We start from the raw sequence: 21,342 nt of genomic DNA, 5'->3' as shown, positions 1-21,342 counted from the left end.
GGCAGTTAGCAAATAACGTTATGGTGTGCATTACCGCCACCGACTGGTATGGAGTGTGGTTCTTCATGGTTTTAAATCTTATTTACTGTTACAACAATCAAATTCTATTTATTAATTTAGTGCTTTTGAAAAATCTAATTATAATTTGAATATGTTTGCTACCTAAACTTCTTTGCAAAGTATCTCTCAAAATAAAATTTTCTTTAACACCTACAAATTCTCTCCTTAAAATTGTTCTTTCTTGTTCATATTTCTGACACTTCAATATTACATGTTCTATTGTTTCCTCCTCTCCACAATGATCACATTTTCCTGTATTATGTTTCTTTATCTTGAACAATGTAGAATTAAGTCCTGTATGTCCAAATCTTAATCTTGTAATTAATCTTTCCTCTTTTCTGCTCCTTCTTCCTGTTCTTACTTCTTCTCCTATCTTGTTGATTCTGTAAAACCATCTTCCTTTCTTTTCTTCATCCCACCTTTTTTGCCACTCTTTCCTGATTCTCTGTTTAATTATATTTCTCGCCTCTGACCTACTAATATTAATTATAAAGCTAATGTTGTTTTGTGTTGCCTTCTTTGCTATCCTGTCCGCCTTCTCATTCCCTCCAACTCCTACATGTGCTGGTACCCATAAAAACACTAATATTAATCCCATTCTTTGTATTCTAAATAAAGTATGTTTTATTTCCAACAAAATGTCTGGTCTACCCTCTGAATGATTATGTTTTAAACTTAATAATGCTGAACTTGAGTCTGAACAAATGATTGTTTTTAATGGTTTTATATCCTCCACCCACTGCACTGCTAACAATATTGCTAATAATTCTCCTGAATATACTGATAATCCATCTGTAATTCTTTTTCCTACATTTATTTTAAATTCTGGTATTACAAATGCTACTCCTATTTTTTCATCTGTTTTTGATGCGTCTGTGTAAATCTGGACATAATGATAGTAATTGTTTATATATTCTTGTATTATACTTGAATCTAATCTACATTTTGGATCCTTTTTCTTTTCCATCAATGCCATATCCACCACTGCCTCTGGTAACAGCCACGGTGGCACTACTGGCAAAGGCAACATTAAACTTATTTCTTTTTCATATATTTGAAATTCTTCTGCTGTATTATTGATAATCCAACCAAAACTCTTAACTTTTTTTTTTTTTTTTCCCAGCATGGTTTTAAAATATCACGTGTGGGATGATCCAGATTATTGCTTTGTAAGTTTATCCAGTAATTTAATGCTAACTGTTTCCTTCTTAAATCTAATGGCATCTCTCCCATCTCTACCTGAAGTGCTGCTATTGGACTGGTTCTGATTGCTCCTGTACAAATTCTTAAAGCTTGATGTTGTATATTGTCTAATTTTATAAGGTGAGTGTTTGCTGCTGATCCATAAATTATACTTCCATAATCAATATTTGATCTAATTAATCCTGTATAAATTCTTTTTAATGATGTTCGATCTGCTCCCCAATCAATACCAGCCATACATCTCATAATGTTTAATATTTGTTTGCATTTATCTATGATTCTTTCTATATGTACTTTCCATATAATTTTTTCATCAAACCATATACCTAAAAATGTTATATTTTTTACTTGTTCTAAAACTTGATTGTATAATTTTAGTTTGATATTTTCTCTTTTCCTTTTCTGTGTAAACACCATTACTTTTGTTTTTTCCACTGAGAACTTAAATCCCCATTGATTTGCTCATTGTTCTATTCTAATAATCTCATCCTGTATTTTCTTTTCAATACGTTTGATATTACGACCCCTTTTCCATATAGCTCCATCATCTGCAAATAGTGAGCAACCGACTTCCTTACCAATATTTTTAAATACATCATTTATCATTATAGAAAACAATAACGGACTTATGATACTTCCTTGAGGAGTACCATTATCTATTATATATTTACCTGACAATTCTTGACCAATTCTTACTTGTATTGTTCTATTTGATAAAAAATCTTTAATCCAGTTAAACATTTTTCCAGTAATACCCATTTTATTTAATTTAATTAATAATCCTTCAACCCACATCATGTCATATGCTTTTTCTATGTCGAAAAATACAGCTACTACATTTTCTTTGTTTATTTGTGCTCTCCTAATTTCATTTTCTAAACATAATGCAGAGTCATTTGTGCTTCTCCCTTTTCTAAACCCATTTTGATTTCTAGATATATCCATTAATATTTAAATAATATGTTAATCTATTATTAATCATTTGTTCCATTATTTTACAAATATTTGATGTTAATGCGATCGGTCTATAATTTTCTGGTTTTGTGTTATATTTTCCTGGTTTAGCTATTGGAATAATTATTGCTTCCTTCCAGCTCTGTGGCAGCTCTCCCTCCTCCCAGACTTTATTGTATAATTCTAATATTTTGTCTTTTGCTTTGTCATTAAGATGTTCTATCATCATATAATACATTTGATCTTTTCCAGGTGATGTATTTTTTGTTTTCCTGGTAACAAAGTTCAATTCTCCTTGTGTAAATGGTTCATTTATTAATTTATTTGTATCTACATTATTTTGCATTAATTCTTTATATTTCATCTTTGTGATTTCCCTACCTTTCTTCCCCTCTTCACTAATATTATTTGAACTATGAATTTTACTAAATGTTTTAGCTAATATTTCTGCTTTTTCTTTATCTTCTGTTATAGTTGTATTATCTATTTTTAATATAGGATATCCATATTCTTTTCTAATACCCTTCATTCTTTTAATCGTTTTCCAAATTTGATCAATTTTTGTTTCTCTCCCTACGGTATTACAAAAGTTTCTCCAATATTCTCTTTTTGCATGTTTAATGATCTTTCTTACCTTTGCCTGCTTTCTTTTGTACTCAATTAGATTCTGATAAATTGGGTTACTTTTTAACATTTTAAATGCTTTATTTCTTAGTTTTATTACTTCACTACAATCTTTTGTCCACCATGACACAATTGTTTTATCGTTCTTTCTTCCTCCTTTTTTTATTGATTCTTCTGCAGCCTGTAAGATTTATTTTACAGATATTTATATTTAAACTATTTATATCAATTGACTCATCTATTTCTTCCAATTTCTTTTGACTTAAATATTAAAATGTTTCCCAATCAGCCTTCTTAAAGTTCCATCTTTTATATAATCCTGTATTCCTGTTATTTATTAATATTCCTGTTATGATTTTAATGGGGTAATGATCACTGCCTACTGTTGTATCTTTGTCAATGTCCCACTCACAGTTATTGGCTAAACAATTTGATACTATTATTAAATAAATCACAGACTCTTTACCTGTTTTTACATTAATTCTTGTTCCTCTTCCATCATTTATACATACCAAATTTTTTATTTCCATTATTTCTTCAATAACTTGTCCATTTTTATCATTATATTTTCCAAATAATGTGCTGTTAGCATTAAAATCTCCACACCAGATTACTTTTCCTTCTAAATACCCCATTAATTCATCCATCAACTCAAATGATAATATTTTACATGGATTATAAAAATTTATTATCTTACATTTTTCTTTTTTATTGTAAATTTCAACTACTATGTATTCTAAATTTTTACCTTTTCCTAATATCTGATATTGTATCCCTTGTTTTATAAATATTCCACATCCTCCTCCACTTCCTTCTTGTCTATCCCTTCTGATACTATTGTACCCTTTAAACACAAAATCTAGGTTTGGCTTTAACCACGTCTCCTGTATACATATAATTTCTGGTTTTTCTTCAATTCCATCTATATACCATTTAAATTCCTGTCCATTAGCGATTAAACTTCTTGCATTCCACTGTAATATTATCATATATTTCTATCAGCTGGGGTTCCTCCTTGCCTCCCATCTGTTTCCAACTTTTTATGAATGTTTTCCCAAGATCCTTCTTTAAACCCTAAGAACTTTTCTGCTCCTCTGACTATTATTTTAATCTTTTCTGTTTTGTGTTTAGCCTGTTCAGTGCAGTTAATGACATAAGCTATGAATAATATCAGTTTTTCCACAGACATTGTAACATTTGCCTCTGATTCTACTTTTCTTTGTTGATAATCTGGAATCTTAATTTGACCTTCATCCCTTGATCTTTCTTTCTGTACATTTTTGACTGCTTCAGCATAGCTTATGTTTTTAGTCATCTTAATTTGTTGAATTTCTTTTGCTTTCTTCCTTACCTCACATCCCCCGAATGTAACTCTATGTTGCCCTCCACAATTGCAACATTTTTCCTGCACTTCTTCCCCACAATCTTCAATTCTGTCATCTTCTCCACATTTTGGACATCTTTGTTTTCCTTTACAGACAGCTGCTATATGACCATATCTCTGACATTTAAAACATCTTAGTGGTGGAGGAATGAAAGGCCTCACAGAAAAACTCAGATATCCTATTTTAACATTTTGTGGCAACACCTTTTCTTCAAAGTCTATTAAAATTGATAGGCTTCCTACTCTTTCTCCATTTATATTTTTTGTCAGTCTTTTGAGATTTTTTATCTTTGCACCAACAATGCTTTTTTTTAACTTGTCTATATCTTCCTCCAGAGGAATGCCATAAATTACCCCCGAATGATTTTATCTTCTCCTATAATCTTCCTCTCTGTCACCGTTTTCTTGCAAATGTTTTCCACTTGTAAAGCCTTTCTTCTTTGTTCTTCGGTTTTACACAACACCAGTATATTTCCATCTCTCAAGACCTTCACCATTTCAACATCTCCTATCTTTTTTTTTATTTCTCTAGATAGTGAAATAGGACTCAGGTTCTCTTTTTCTTCTTCATTTTTTATCTTTAATATTATTTTACATTCTTCAGAACTGTTTTCTTCCAGCTCTCTTTTACTCCTTTGGCTGTCTAACAATTTCCCTTCTTCTGCTTTACCTCTTCCTCTCCCTCTACTTACTGGCGTCCATTCATCAAAGTCCATATTATCCTCCTGTGTATCCATTCTGAACCATTCACATACCAGTTTATGCCTTTTACTGCCACTTCCAAAAGTAAATAATTTCTACCACTGTGGGGTTCTAAGTAGACCAGCGTTTTCAGACCGACACAGCGGAAGTTTAAACACCTAGCTCTCTCCAAACGATGTCCCCAAATTGTGTCTTGCTTAACTCTGTATTTAATAAGTGTGCTTGCTTTCCCAGAGTATTGTGCATGTTAAATTACTGTTTAATGCTTGTTTGGAGAAAGAAAAAAAACTCATACCCAGGGTGTGTTTCTTTATTTTACTGCCCAAGTTTTTTTTGTCCTTTCATCAGCCTCAAATATTGGTTAACTCCCACATGATAAACACGTTTTACTTGATGTCTAGATCAGGGTGTGGTAACAGGAATATCCCTCCTCTTCTTGTTATTATCCATCAGGTGGTCACTCCCTGCTCAGCTGTCATTTACATTCCTGCTTCTGTGCTGACAGCTGGTGTTTTGTGAAGCTTCTGTCTACCTATCAGGAATAAAAATTCAGCTTTCAGGTATGCATATTGTGAAGCAAACTAGTGAGCAGATATTTCATATTTTATCTTTGTGAGGTTTTGTAGCCGCTTTTAGCTACTTTTACTAACTATTTTAGAGCATCTGTAAAGGCAAACATAACAGTTTTTTACGCCCTGTTGCGTTGGAGTTTCTGGGTGTATTTTGTAACGCGGCTTAGAAAATTACCCGACAAATTTGCTTTCCCTTTTCGGACCGTTTTCAATGAAGAAACTAATGATTTGTTTAGTTGCAAGCTAGTTTTTCTTTGTACATGCGGTACTTCTGCAAATAGGCTCGTGTAGAAAAGTGGATTACACCTTAGTGTTCCGCAATGACTGCTACGTACTAGGCCTACGCAACTGTGCGTTTTACCACTATTCAGCTAATTTCTGTCTTTTTTAATTCATGTAAAACTTACTATATTTCGCGGTCTTGTGCATTATAAAATGTGCTCCTTCTGATATACCCGTTTAATTTTGTCGAAGGCTGTTTGGTTGTGTAATTATTTATTCTCCATTCAGTCCGATTAGAATACATTTGTGGAAGTCAAAAAGTAAAAAAAAAAGAAAACAGCAAAAAATCTTTGTTGAGTTGTGTTTTTCATGTCATATGTTGTATGTGTTTTTTTCCCTGATGGCATGAACACAAAACAAAAATGTTTTGCTCTAAATTGATTTTTGTAAAACTAGTTTTTCAATACAGCAGTAGGATACTGTGCAAAACTATTTATTTGAATAAAGAAAAAAACTCATGTCCAGGGTGTGTTTCTTTATGTACTTGACATGCATTCTTGTACTGTCATCTTTCTCAAATACAGATTAAATCCCACATGATAAGCAGGTTTTACTTGATGTCTTCATCAGCATTTGTAAACAATAATAAATCCCTCCTCCTCTTGTTATTATCCTTCAGGTGGTCACTCCCTGCTCAGCTGTCATTTACATTCCTGCTTCTGTGCTGACAGCTGGTGTTTTGTGAAGCTTCTGTCTACCTATCAGGAATAAAAATTCAGCTTTCAGGTATGCATATTGTGAAGCAAACTAGTGAACAGATATTTCATATTTTATCTTTGTGGGTTTACATGTTTGTGTTTTATCCCGACTGTCACAAGTTCTCTCAGTATTGGTTTGTATTTTAATCTTTTCTCCTTCTGTAGGTCTGACAGCCTGAACCTGCATTCATCCATCGAGGAGCACCTGTTAAACTTGACGTGTTGACAGATTCAACTGAAAGCATTGTTGGAGACTATCCTGCACTACATTTTCTTCATCGATCTTTCAAGTAGAACTAGATCACACCATGTCCAATCCAACCGTCCAAAGCAACCATGAGACGTCCTACATGTCTCTAACGAAAGGCCTGAGAGAGCTGGACCTCCGTGGCCCCTATGTCCCCAGCGACCTGTTGCTGATCGGAGACCATGCCTTTCCTTTAGCCATGAACAGCAAAGGTCAGGTTCTGATGGCCGCATCTCTGTATGGTCGTGGGAGGATTGTTGTCCTGGGTCATGAGGGCTACCTGACTGCTTTTCCTGCTCTGGTGGAGAACGCCCTGATCTGGCTGCGGGGCGACGGATCAGACAACCGTTCTGTAGCCGTGCATCAAAACGTGAAGGTTGTCAGCGATAACCTGAGCAGCTCCACCTTCCAAGTAGAAGTGGTGGGGGCCTTTAGTAGTAATCTGAAGTCTGGCGTGTACGTGACAGATGCATACAGTGTTGGTGCTGACCCAAAAGACTTGGTGGCCTTTCTAAAGGCTGGAGGAGGGGTGCTATTAGGAGGCCAGGCTTGGAGCTGGGCTGCGGATCACCCAAAGGAGAATACATTGCATTACTTTGATGGAAACAAGGTGTCTGGGGTTGCGGGGATCTACTTCTCTAAGAATCAGGGTGAGGCGGAGCACCTTCCAGTCTACCCACAGATCCCATCCTCCTGGATGGCTGTAGTGTGAGCATATACTCTATTTCTTCTGTTTTACTCTGAAAGTCAAGTTTTCCCTTTGAAACTAAAAGATCAGATCAAAACATTTTATTTTGTGTTTTGACTTTTAAGACAAACATTTTCCCTAACAGTGAGGCTGTGCTCTTAATTTATGTTTATAGATATAGGAGTTTAAAGTGAAATGTTTTTATAAATGTTTGCATCTTTTTTGGAATTTTGTTTTTTGAAAATATTAGTTTTCAAATGTAGGCAAAGCTATTGTTTTGAACATTTTTAAGTCTCAGCTGACAAATTGTAATGCAGTTGTGTATTAGTACACTGAGGTAATAGTATTTAACAAATCTGAGCCAGCAGCCCTTTACTCACTATTGAAGTGGACCTGTTCACTTCTGACACCTTTCTGAGTCTAATGATATAAAATATCTGATCCAATTCTTTGATTTTCAATGACTCTTCGTTCACTCGCTTCTGTTTTCAAATACAGAATAGGGAAGGATTTTGAGGATGACTTGCAGTTCTTACTCCATGGCGTTTCAGAGCTTGCCATCCCAAATGGTTCTCTAGCTTCAGAGGTTCTGGTCCATGGCCCATTATCATTCCCGATTGCTACAGCGGGAGGTGGACCGGCATTCCTGGCCGGAGCTTACTATGGTCAAGGTCGGGTCATCGTTGCTGGACATGAAGGAGTTCTGAGTGCTGAGGTAAAGTCCACGAGAGACCTGAGTTAAAACTTTTCAAAATTTATCAGAACACATGGGTAAATTTTTCTCTTTCTCTTGTAACATCTGATTGTAAACCAGGAAAATGCTTCATTTTGGAAGAATGCCCTTCACTGGCTGGATGAAGGCCGCAGGGGCATTGTTGGCGTAGGACTGAACAATGGCATTAAGATAGCTACTGACTCAGGTCTAGAAATGGAGAAAACAGGCTTCAAGAAAGACCTGAGTGTGTTTGTGTCTCCATCGAACCCCAACGAGCACTGGGAAGAGATTCAGAACTTTGTAGCAGAGGGAGGAGGTCTTCTGATTGGTGGACATGCCTGGTACTGGGCACAGTCGCATGGTGGGAAAAACCCAATGACAGATTTTGGAGGTAATAAACCTGAATTAATTATTATAAAACTTCATGATGAATGCCAAGTATATTTCTAGTGGGTCTGCATATACAGCACCGTTCACCTTTTATTGGCAGCCCTGGTAAAGATATGTTAAAAGCCTTAAAATAAATACCCACTCCTTGATATTCATTTAGTTCTATAATGAAACATGGTTCTGGGAAGGCCTGAAATGTTCTTAAAATATAATACATCTGAAAATGTGTACCAGCAGTTATGTAGTACTAAATGAGTTTTTTTTCTTTGAACATGGCTGAACAGAGACTACACTGCTGAAAAAAATAAAGGGAACACTTAAACAACACAATATAACTCCAAGTAAATCAAACTTCTGTGAAATCAAACTGTCCACTTAGGAAGCAACACTGATTGACAATCAATTTCACATCCTGTTGTTCAAATGGAATAGACAACAGGGGAAAATCTTTGGCGATTAGCAAGACACACTCAATAAAGGAGTGGTTCTGCAGGTGGGGACCACAGGCCACTTCTCAATACCTATGCTTTCTGGCTGATGTTTTGGTCACTTTTGAATATTGGTGGTGCTTTCACACTCGTGGTAGCATGAGACGGACTCTACAAGCCACACAAGTGGCTCAGGTAGTGCAGCTCATCCAGGATGGCACATCAATGTGAGGTGTGGCAAGAAGGTTTGCTGTGTCTGTCAGCGTAGTGTCCAGAGCCTGGAGGCACTACCAGGAGACAGGCCACTACACCAGGAGACGTGGAGGAGGCTGTAGGAGGGCAACAACCCAGCAGCAGGACCGCTACCTCCGCCTTTGTGCAAGGAGGAACAGGAGGAGCACTGCCAGAGCCCCGCAAAAGGACCTCCAGCAGGCTACAAATGTGCATGTGTCTTCACAAACAGTTAGAAACAGACTCCATGAGGATGGTATGAGGGCATGACGTCCTCAAATAGGGGTTGTGCTCACAGCCCAACACCGTGCAGGACGCATATGCATGTTAGGTTATTTGATTTTGAGTGTATGTATGAATATTGCAGTTTGTGTGTTTCTGTGTTGCTCTGTGTTCTTCTGACCTGTTGGATGTCTTTCAGGGAACAAAATCCTGAACCGAATGGGGTTGAGCCTGTTGAAAACAACTATTAATGCAGGTTCATACAAGGTTCCTGATCCCACCCAGGTCATTAAAGATACCTACCATTTCCGGCACCTTCTGCACCGCTTTGCTAAGCATGTAACTGTGGAGGAAACACTCACTGAACAAGAGGAGGAATTTCTCAAAAAGCTGGGCAGCGATTGTGCCACCTACTTGAACATGAAGGCTCATGACTCCTGCCACTACTCTCAGGTGGTTGCAACCCTCACAGACATCTTAAAAAAGTCCGGCCTGCCACAGGTGAGCTCAAAATAACATGTTTTTAGAATATAAAAAGTATTTCTAAAACTGCTAAAAAAAATTTGAATTTTCAGGGGTTTTTTTTATATCAAACCAAGTTATCATAGTTACAAACATACTCTATGACCATGGGTATCATACAATAACCTCTCATTGTCATTTTCACTCACTCAAGGTGAGTGAGAATTGCCCTGTCAAAAGCCCCAAAGAACACCTACTTCTCCACGTTGGGACGGAGGTTTATAAGGTTTGCCCAGATCCAGACGCCCTCCTGCCTTACCTCATTAAGGATAATCCACTGTTGCCAGTTGTCCACAATCACAGGGTCAAGATGGACATCAACACAGCAGGTCTTTTTATTGTAAATTTCTTATAATTTTCCTCAATTCATGTGTAACTCATGGCATAAATAAAATATACATGTTTGGTCTTTTATGTGATATTAATAAAAGAAAATGAAATACAGATGGTCGCCCATGCTGGAAACTGTTCTCTACTTGTACTTCTTAAACTTGGCTCCAACTTCAATAGAATTGATCACCACATCTTTATAAATAGGTTAGGTGAATGTGTGGGCTTATCAGGTGTGGCCCTAGACTGGTGTATATTTTACTTTAAGGATAGGAGTTCTGTCTCTCTTTCAGACTCTGTCTGATCCCTCTGGTTGTGGTGTTAGATAATGCCCCTTTTCCACTAGAGCGGTTCGCTATGGTTCAACTCGCTTTTTAGGCTTTTCCACGTAACAGTTACTATTTTTAGTACCCGCTTGCTTGTGGTTCCAACTGCTCCGATTTGCACAGAAAACGTGATGTCAGAAGACTGTCAGCTACTGATTGGGTGGGGGAGGGGGGCATCAATACTAACAGCATATTTCAGTACTTAATATTTTCAACTGTTAAATTGTTTTCTGCTGTGATAATTGTGAATACGAGCACTTTTATAGCAAGCTAGCATTAGGTAGCGTTAGCTTACCCTCACACATCCTCTTTCGTATCCTTCTGTTTGATACAACATGGCTTCCCTCTCTCTCCTGTACTTATCCACGGTGCTTTGGGTCTCGCTGTATAGCAGTATAGGCTGTTCTTGTGTTTATCAGAGTCAGGATCACCTTAATTGCCAAGTTTGTACAGACAAACAATGAATTTGACTCCGGTACACTTTGCTCTCTGAGGATTTTTTTTGTATATGTAACAGTGTTTTTGTCTCTAAATCACATCACTTCAGACTGTGGGGCTGCCTTGCTATTAATGATCCCACCCCCATTGAGATGGTACACAACTGTAATGGAAAATGAATCAAACCGTGCTAAACTGACCCAATCCAACCTGACTCGATTAGGTACTAATGGAAAAGGGGCATAGGGGTCAGTGCTGGGACCATTTCTGTTTATCCTGAATATGTTGCCTTTGGGTAATAGACCTAAGTGCCTATAGTGTATTAAAATTGAGGTGCAGGATGGGACCAAGCATAGCAGATGAGGGGGCACTGCATGCCTGCAAGAACCATCTCCCCATACCTCAAGACCCTGCTGATATGCGGTGTTGCATATGTTAGGAAGGAAGGGAAGGGCTCCAAGGCGCCAGCACGAATCCCCCTGGGGGCTACCTCCCCAACCAGACCCCTGCTTGTCCCACCCATGCCCACACCAATACAACGATATCAGTCAGGAGCAGCAGCAGGCTAGACACAAGGGCACATTGGTCCACGGCCCAACCCCGTCGCTTTTCGTTTAAGCAGACATTCTCTCCATGGAAACAAATCTTGTAGCAATTTTTTTTAAATAAATTATATTTAAGCTTTGTTTACTCTTATTCAATATTGTTTTAATTTCCAATGCTTTGAACTGCAAGAAGAGTGTGGCATCTGTTCGTTTCCAAATCTACTAAGCAAAGTCAGGGGAAGATGGGGACTGTGTACTCAGGCATGCTGACAGGTCTCCACATACTTTTAGCCAAAAGCCAAATACAGGCGGACAATGCCATAGAGCATGTAAATAGTCATCAGGTAAATCTCCCATTTAGTTTAGACATGTGTTAGTAAGTGAGAAACCCATTTGGAACGTCCCTTGTTCTGTGCAGTGTGTTCTAGTAAGGATTTTCCATTGTATAGACTAAAGGATGTCATTTGGGTCATTCTAAAATTATTTGTGCAAATTTTACTCTAAAAGTTAAAATCTGCACTGGTAGATAAATTAACTTCCCATTTACTGATAGGAAGTGAGATTGTTAAATCTGAGTTTTATGTCAGGTTTTGAGAGGTGCTTTGTGGGTTATGGTTTAAAGAAGCAAGTTATATAATTTCTAGGTTTATCTGTTAAATCTTAAAGTGGGAGATTTGGATAATAGATTTCAGTTAATGATACTCAAAGAATGTATTATGAATCTATTATATGAATCTTATATGATTTTTAAAGGGTATAAAGTATTTTCCATCAAAAATATCCTCTAAATGATTTATTCCTTTACTGCTCCATGTTAAATAGCCCCTTTATATTATGTCTGGGTTGTTTCAATTGGATGTTCGTCTGCATGGGAGAGTTGAAGGCCTATTCATTTTGATATATATCCTACCAAGCTATCAGAGATTTACTAATAAGGGTACTTTTGAATCAGATCAGAATCAGAATCAGCTTTATTGCCAAATTCGTGCATACAAACAAGGAATTTGACTCCGGTACACTTTGCTCTTTTGTTCTGTTTTTGCATTACAGAATATACAAATTTACAATTTACAATGTACAATGTATGTGCTGCTTAATTAAAATACTGATAAATGGAATTTATGAAATACAAATTTCGTACATACTGTTTGTTCAATTTCTATCCATAGACTGTCTGAAGGAAACTGAATCTCAGAAACCTCATCATTAGCAGGTTTGCTCAAGACTAAGAAACCTAGGGGTGGTACTTCATTCAAGTAGTCATTCTTTAATGCCTACATAAAATCACTATCAAGCTAAGGGAGGTATCTCCACAGATATGGAGATGCTCATTTATCTTCTCATCTCATCCCACATTGGTTACTGCAACGTAATGTTCGCGTCACTCATTATAACTGTCCATTGAGAAAGCTGCATTACCCACTAGGTTAAATAGGGTCGTTTGCTCTGTTTATTTTAGTTTTTTACTGTAAAGCCTTTTGTGAAACGTCCTGTCCAAGTAAGTTACTTGCTTTCTTAATAATCACTGACATAGATATTGCTAACTTTGAACTATTATGTTAATCAGAAGGAGAGGAGTGGATCAGCACAGGTCTCTACCTCTCCCCGGGTATGAAGACATACATGGCCATACCAGCAGAGATCGTCAACAAAGGATGGCAGGTACTTTACACAAAATCCAATAATTTTGTTGATTTAACAGCCCAACCCGTAGCTTGAGCAATGATTAAATTAAATCAATGATTTAATCTTAGTCTGAAGTAGTGAGAGAAATTTAAAGTCAGTGTAAGCTAAACCGTAGGTTGTTTTAAAATATTCAACTTTACTTATTTTTAAAAAAAAGGTAAAGAATTTAGCAAAAGCAAACATGTAGTAAAATACATGCTTATTACTGAGATTATAATGCCATTTGCCAATTTTCTCTTTAAATAATAGAGTTGGGGGGGTCTAACAAGCTGATATTAGTTGGTAAGATAGGATGTATGCTCATTTAGTCCGCTTGTAAAAAGACATGCCTCTCTAACCTCTTATTGTTTTAGATTAGCATTACCTTGATAACAGAAAGCGGAGGAACTCTTATAGTTTCCAAACACACCCAACATTCTTGTAAACAAGAGAAATATATAGAAGTGATTGACAGAAAAACAGATAAAACTGGGTCATTGTTAAGCGACTGTGCTCCAAACTCCGGTCATTCTGAACGTAACGGCATGACAAAAAGCTTTAATGATTTTTAATAAACCCTAACTTTATGAAACCTTAATGTGTCTTGATACTGGCAGCAGGCCACCACATTGTCTGTACCAATCCTACCACAGTTCTGGCTACAACAGTGCCACATGGGGGTGGTGTTTGTTAATGTTTTCACTCTGATCAGCTGTAGTTGTTATAGGAATGTACTCAAGTGAGACACGTTTTTCTGGAATTAGGAAGGTTTCTCTATCTGGATTAAAACTGGACCTGTCTGCTGTATTTGCTTTTGGAGACATAACTCTGCCCCAGAAGGAGATTAAATGATGCTTCCAAAGCTTTAACCTGTGTTTAATTCTACCCACAGATTCAGATAGGCTGTCAAACAGATCATCTGAATGCTGCAGAGTTAAAGAGAGCTCCACGTGTCCACGAGCGCTTTCCTGTCACCTCTGAGATGATACAGGTGTGGAACCTGTGGGGAGGACTCATTTACCTTGTGGCCCCACCCAAAACACAGGCACAAGGGCTGCAGGTTGTTGTGCAGATGGCTGTTCCTGCACCCTATTATAAATCAGGTGAGTGTGGTGATCGAAGAATGGGAGTCCCAATGAAGACTGTCCTGATGTAGTCAATAGGTATTAATTTACACATTTAACACTGACCTCAGGCATCAGGGCACAAAACAGTGGCCAAACAAAGTGATGGTAGTGATAACAAAGTCCCTAGTTTACAGTATTTACAGTAAGATTTACAGTATATAGTGAATTGTTCAGTGAAGAAGGGGAATTCAGCAGAAATGTTGTTTGAGGGCGACACCTTTGAAACCTAACAGGCCAGTGACCCATCCAAGGATTTAAAAGTGTGCTATGTTGAGCCCAGTCTTCTGTAGATTACCTCTGTAGGGAATTACCACTTTTAGCAAAAATTCTTAAAAGATCATTGGAAGTACTATTTGTCATACCGTATGAAAGTTGAGGGTTTGATTCATACTTCCCCCACTCCACTACCTGTAAATGTGTCCTTAATTCATCTTGGTCAAGGCACTCAATGACAAGTTGACTACAGACATTCATAACGGTGTATGAATGTCTGTGCGCTGTGAACGGGGTTCTGTAAATAGGGCTTTAGTTAAAAGTGCTTTGAATGGTCAGTATGACTAGAAAAGCACTAAATAAGGTTACAGTAACATGAGCAAGCCTTTACATCACCTTCAATCTTACTGAGTTTTGCCTGGCAAGAAGTGTTAAAAATTTGGACGAAATTTGACCTTCCTGATAGAAACTGTGGTCACTTCGTGTTTAGTGGTAAAGGATTAATAAAGATTTCTTTTTGTGCTTTAAAAATATCATGTCCTTAGAAGATACATATGTGTAATGAATTTCATAATCCTCGGTCACAGCACGGCTTGGGGCTGATTTTTAAAAACCTTCTTGGGGGCGCTGTGCAGGAATTAGGCCACGCTCACCAAATATGTCACTGGATATCTTTTGGGGGCTGGACTAAGATTTATCATATTGAATTTGGTGCGCATCGGATGATATATGTGGAAATTAGAGCCAAACGTATGGCCACGGTGTCACGTCTCATTTTGTCATGCCGCCATGGCCACACCCTCCAGAGTACAGTCTCAGTGTTCCAAACGACATTAGACCAACTTGCTACCTGTCTTCTGACACACTTTCAAGTTGATTAGGTCAAGAGGGTCAGAGAGGAGCCTTTCTAAGTAAAAAAAAGTGAATTCATCATCTCAGAGGGCGGGGCTTTGATGATGCCAGCATATGACCACATACAATTGTCGGGGATCAATCACACCAACTTTGGTCTCAATCATCCTTTCTATGTTAAAGGAGCATAGCGCAAGATCCATGATTCTTGCAGACGTCTGCCCCCTTCTGAGGTAAGAAAGTTAGAAGTATTATTTCATTATCTAATATTATATAGAAATATTTTAGTTTCTATGGAAATTTTTCATTTTGAGTCAATAGTCAAATAAATTTTTTTAGGAGAAAAACGTAGCTACCCTTTTAGTTGGCCAATAACGTAGATATTTCACTTAATAACTTTTATCACTTGTTTAGTTCAATGTATATAATACGTGTATTTTTAGTATCTTACCTTTTTAGTAAAAAGAGGGCCAACTGCTGGTCCTTTTTCATTCCCAGGGCAGATCTGAGCTCCCTCCATTGCTTGAAAACTGCCCCAATGTTTATTCAAGTCTTGTTCTGTCGCTGATCAGATTCCAACTTTGCCCTTTTTGTCGCAATAGACAAAGGTTTTTTTTTTACTCTTGTGTGGAGTCTGTGATGGGGTTTGAGATGCCCTTGGCTGGTCTTTTGTGTTCCATCTTCAAAAACAGCACCCAATATCTGTTTTAGGCCTGATAATTCACATTGCTAGTGGTAAGGAATTACATTTGCCTTTCCTCCTCACATATAGTTTTGCATTTGGGTCATTGTGTTATGTTTTGCATATTCATGAGGGCAAACGTGCTAAAAAGTCTGCGCCTGCTGTTTTTGCAGATTTTACACATGCCACTTGATTTAGACGCTTGATATTTTGGCTGCTGACTCTACCAGAGCCATGGTTTCCCAGACCTTTTGGAAACCAACACTGTGAAATTTTTGTTTCAAAATCTTGTACCAAGGAATTTTTCAACCACACAGAATGTTTTTTCAACATCCAAGGAGATGCCCTCTTCCTCTATTTCTTCTCACAAATCTGATAAATGTTTCCTGACTGGCTGGATTTTTGGAAAAAATGTGAGTACCCACTCGCTCCTTTTTGGATGTAACAACAATCTGTTGAAAAGAATGGACAGTGGCGGTCTTCTGTTCCAGGCAACACGTCATCTTTACCCATGTGGAGGTGTAAAAAAATTGTTCTGTTTGTACTTAGCAGTCATGTTTTCCAAGTTCATTGTCGGAATTTAAGGGGAGTGCTCCCTTAAGCCAGAATTTCAACTGGGAAATTAGTGAACATGTTCCTTTAGTATTTGAACGCATAAAATGGAGAAAAATATATGATCAGGATCTACTGTTTGCAGCAGTTAGCACTAAAACAAATGGAAAATGGTTCTGGTTTTCTGAGTTTCAACAAGAACACTCTCAACTCGGATATGCCATCAATAACCAGCTCTGACTTCTAAGACAGATTGAATTCATTCATGAGCTGTATTACACCAGGGTTTTTGTTCTTTTTTTCAGTGTTTCTTCATTGCTTCCATTTTCTCCTTTTTCAGGTGTAACAACTGAAGCTGATTGGTCGTTGTTGCGCATGGCTCCTTCACCTTGGGCAGAGTTGGAGTTTGACAACATCATCCTCACCGTACCGTCGGAGGCAGTCCGACAGCTGGAGCACCCCAATGAGTTGGCGGCCCTTTGGAATGACATCATGAAGGCCATCGCTGACCTGGCTGCCAAACCCCACAAATTTCCACGTAAAGAGCGTTTTGTAGCAGATGTTCAAATTTCTCATGGTTGGTATTTCTTGGCTTTCATACAGCAATCTTTATCCTTATGAGTCTTCCAAACAGTGCTTCAGCACTGCATGCTTTTTTAAGGAGTTCATTTTCTATTCAGGTTGGATGCATGCAGGTTATCCTATTATGGCACATAAGGCTTCTGCAGAGGGTTTGGTGAGCGTTACACATGCTAGGACAATAGGCATGTGGGGTGCCATCCACGAACTGGGACACAACCAACAGCGAGGCTGCTGGGAGTTCCCTTCACACACCACAGAGTGCACATGCAACCTGTGGTCAGTGTATGTGCATGAAGTGGTTTTTGGCATCAACAGGGAAAAGGTAAAGGAAATCACTAGCTTAAATAGTTAAATTGGTCTTTTTATGAACTAAACTTTATACACAACGTCTCTTTTCTCAATATTTAATTTATAATTACTAAGTTCTATTACACAGTTGCATGGCTTTACTGTCTTTATTGCAGGCTCATCCAGCAATGACTTTGGAAGAGCGAAATAAACGAGTCAAGGACTATATTAAAGAAGGCAGGAACCTCAGCAGCTGGAGTGTGTGGGTGGCCCTGGAGACATACATGCAGGTAAAAGGATTATATCTGTAGATAAACTGTTCTTCAATCTCCCCAAAAAATCAAAAACCCAACAGCAGCTTTTCATAATTATTAATAGTTTTAATTAAATAATTAAGTTCTGTCTTTTTCCTCATAGCTCCAGGAGAAGTTTGGCTGGGATGCCATTAAGAAGGTGTTTGCTGCCTACCATGAGATGAACAGCTTCCCCAATGACAACAAAGGAAAGATGAATCTTTATGCCGAGACGTTCTCCCAGACTGTGGGAATGAACCTGACTGGATTCTTCAAAGCCTGGGGGTGGCCTATTGAACAGGCCACTGAGGAGAAACTATCCAGCCTGCCTGCCTGGACCGATCACCCGATGGTCTAGCATGACTGCCTGGCAGACAGCTGATCTTTATGATCACAGACATGATTATGAGGAACAATTTTTTTAGCTATAATTATGTAATGAGCTATAATTTGGGGAAATTCATTTAGGCCTGTTGATTTTTCTGTGTATTGACATTAAGACATTAAAAAGACAAGTATATCTCGCAGACACTTTTTAGTTTACTATTATTATTGTATTCCAGGGAAGAGGAGGAAAGAATATAAAATATTGGGTAATGTATAACTCCATTTTTATTTCTTTGAGTTGGAGGCAAAAATCAAACCCTGACTTATGATCTCAGGAGATATTTATGTTTATAGTAACAAAGATCTCATAAAGGAAAGGGGCCATTATAAGTTACATACTTTGAGGAATACACACACAGGAAGATCAATCTTCCCTTGGGAGATATTGATAAATCCTGTATTAATGTTCTACACAAATTATATTAGCATGTACTTTTACTGATGTGTTTGTCGATCGATTAATTATATTATTTTACTTGTTAAAGTCTTATGTGTTACTCATTGCTGGAAGAACTAATAAAGTCACCCACTACAGTGTTTAACTGGCTTAATAGTTGCCACATTAAAAAATCAATAAAAATATAATATCTGGACTATTTTAAACAGCTTCTTTTCTACCTTCCTGTCATAGCTATCTGTGCTGCAGTGCTAATGCTAGCTCATATACAAGAACGAACAAAAGAGAATCTACTGATTGGGATTTTTGATTTACTTTGTTTATTTGCTGCTTGTTAGGGGTGTGCAATTAAATTGGAATCTCAATTATTCTGACTGAAAACGGCATTATTTAGCATAATTGCTAATTTCATTTGAAACCATATGGCATTTATTGCAATTATAGACAACATATTTCTGTTTCTGTGACTGGTCATGGAAACAGAAATACTCAGTGTTGAAATGTTATTTCAAAAAAACATTTGACTAATTAAATGCAAACCTGCTGTCCAAATGTCAAATTGATGATTAATGCAGTCACAGACCTGTTTCTGTCTCAGCCCACAAGTAAACTGAGAGATGTTAAACCAGATGCTAAAAGGTGGCAGGCAGGGTCAAGTTCTTTTTTCTCTCTGCTGCCCAAACTCAACCTGAAAAGAGACAACTCTTCCGGGACATCTCTTTGTCTTTGCTCCTTGTCTCCGTGGTGCTGGATCTGGCCTCCCTGGAGTAACATTGGCCACCCTAGTGGCTGTCCTACGTGATAAGCTGTTGTTTAACGACTGAAGCTGAGTTGTCCATGTGTCAGCGAACGCACCTGCCTTCTCCGATTACCAGTGAACGTTGGTTAGCGTCTGCTCTGCTTATAATGTTTTAAATATGGGGTACTACCCCATATTTAAGTTACTTGTTTATACTTGTAGTTTTTCTTGAAATTATCGGCGTCTGAACTGTCGTCCCGGTAACATGTATAACACGGCAAGGAGGGTGAGCTTTACTGCAGAGGACTGCAGCTGGTTCCGATCCAGATGGTGAGTTGAAGTAATTTGGAAGTCCGATGGTGTCTGCCTATATGTATTTACCCCTTGCATACATGTGGTATTTTAGCTCCCATGCTGATTCCAGCCAGCTGCATTCCACCTGTGAGAGACCCACAGTTTACATGTTTGCAGAAGTTTAGCACCCAAGCGAAGCGAGGTATGTCAGGTTTTAGATTTATGTTCTTAAGTTTACTTGTGAGGAACTTTGCATGCTGTGCTATATAAAACGCATTGGTTTTTTGACTTGGAATCTGGTTTATTCGCATTTATTTTGCATGTTATGACAAAGTAAAGCTACTTTCTGAAGGTAGGACTGATGCAGTTTTCGAGCTCGGCACTAGGGGGCGCGGTCGATTTCTGAGTACAGATGTAAACAAATGGTTTTAAATTACCGTATTTTCCGCACTATAAGGCGCACCGGATTATAAGGCGCACCTTCAATGAATGGCCTATTTTAGAACTTTTTTCATATATGGGGCGCACCGGATTATAAGGTGCATAGAATAGAAGCTACTGCAGTCAAATGTTTGACTGGGGTTGCGTTATGCATCCACTAGATGGAGCTGTGCTAAAGAGAATGTCAACAGATAAGTCAGTCAGTCAAACTTTATTAATACGCTACAAACCAGTGTTCTGATAACTCCATTCACTCTCATGGTAAGGTCTCCTCTACATAGAATTCTATTGAATAGAGCCAACCGCACGTTAGGAATGCATTGGAGTCTATGAAGTTGAAGTTGAAATCAAACGTTAGTTAAAACGTGAAAGGGAACTTTTCCCTGATTCAGTAAACACGTAAAAGAAACAGTTTGATGCACTAAATCAAACGTTAGTACATTCACAATATAGTAGCGTTAACTGTTGAATTCTCTCGCTGCTGCTCTATTCCCATGTTCGACTGCGTAGCTGACAGCCTTGAGTTTGAACTCAGCATCGTAAGCGTGTCTCTTGAAAGGTGCAATTTTGGGGTCGTTATACACACACAAGTGGTGTTGGACTAGGAGTAAGCACAGTACAGGTGTTTACCGCTATTACTTCGGCGACACCCCTGACTACAGTAGCCGTAATGCTGCAAGGGGTGCGGCTTTGTAGTTTACCAGTCGTACTGAAACATTTTGACAGAGCGCCGTGTACAACCAGTATGGATCAACTAATTAACCAATTGATCCATATATAAGGCGCTCCGGATTACAAGGCGCACTGTTATTTTTTGAGAAAATTCATGGTTTTATTCCCGAGGAAGGCGTCCAGGAGGCATCTGGTATAGATGCCCAAGCCACCTCAACTGGCTCCTCTCGATGTGGAGAAGCAGCGGCTCTACTCCGAGCCCCTCCTGGATGGCCGAGCTCCTCACCCTATCTCTAAGGGAGTGCCCGGCCACCCTACGGAGAAAGCTCATTTCAGCCGCTTGTATCCGGGATCTCGTTCTTTCGGTCATGACCCAAAGTTCATGGCCATAGGTGAGGGTAGGAACGTAGACCGACCGGTAAATCGAGAGCTTCGCTTTTCGGCTCAGCTCTCTCTTCACCACAACGGACCGGAACAGCGACCCCATTACTGTGGCAGCCGCACCGATCCGTCTGTCGATCTCCCGCTCCATTTTTCCCTCACTCGTGAACAAGACCCCGAGATACTTAAACTCCTCCACTTGAGGCAGGAACTCCA

The 21,342-nt window shown here is 38.3% G+C and overlaps 1 protein-coding gene across 3 annotated transcripts; it reads left to right on the top strand.

Moving 5' to 3' along the window:
• The first annotated feature begins 4,903 nt into the window (after window positions 1–4,903).
• LOC124884656 (TRPM8 channel-associated factor homolog) lies at window positions 4,904–18,795 on the top strand. 3 transcript variants are annotated; one of them, XM_047392699.1, is made up of 13 exons: window positions 4,904–5,487; window positions 6,401–6,507; window positions 6,645–7,434; window positions 7,913–8,129; window positions 8,229–8,520; window positions 9,600–9,901; window positions 10,077–10,251; window positions 13,132–13,223; window positions 14,119–14,329; window positions 16,993–17,229; window positions 17,333–17,556; window positions 17,699–17,812; window positions 17,940–18,795. In XM_047392699.1, exons 3-13 carry the CDS (start codon window positions 6,788–6,790, stop codon window positions 18,171–18,173), a joined length of 2,745 nt encoding a protein of 914 aa, XP_047248655.1. In that variant the 5' UTR covers window positions 4,904–5,487; window positions 6,401–6,507; window positions 6,645–6,787; the 3' UTR covers window positions 18,174–18,795. The 3 variants fall into 3 exon arrangements, with proteins under 3 accessions (XP_047248655.1, XP_047248652.1, XP_047248653.1); XM_047392696.1 differs by having other exon boundaries at window positions 13,129–13,223; XM_047392697.1 differs by lacking the exon at window positions 6,401–6,507 and having other exon boundaries at window positions 13,129–13,223.
• The last annotated feature ends 2,547 nt before the right edge of the window (window positions 18,796–21,342 follow it).

This window comes from Girardinichthys multiradiatus, chromosome 18, assembly GCF_021462225.1.
Source record: "Girardinichthys multiradiatus isolate DD_20200921_A chromosome 18, DD_fGirMul_XY1, whole genome shotgun sequence".
Taxonomy (NCBI): Eukaryota; Metazoa; Chordata; class Actinopteri; order Cyprinodontiformes; family Goodeidae; genus Girardinichthys; species Girardinichthys multiradiatus.
This window is presented reverse-complemented; position numbering and strand designations above follow the sequence as displayed.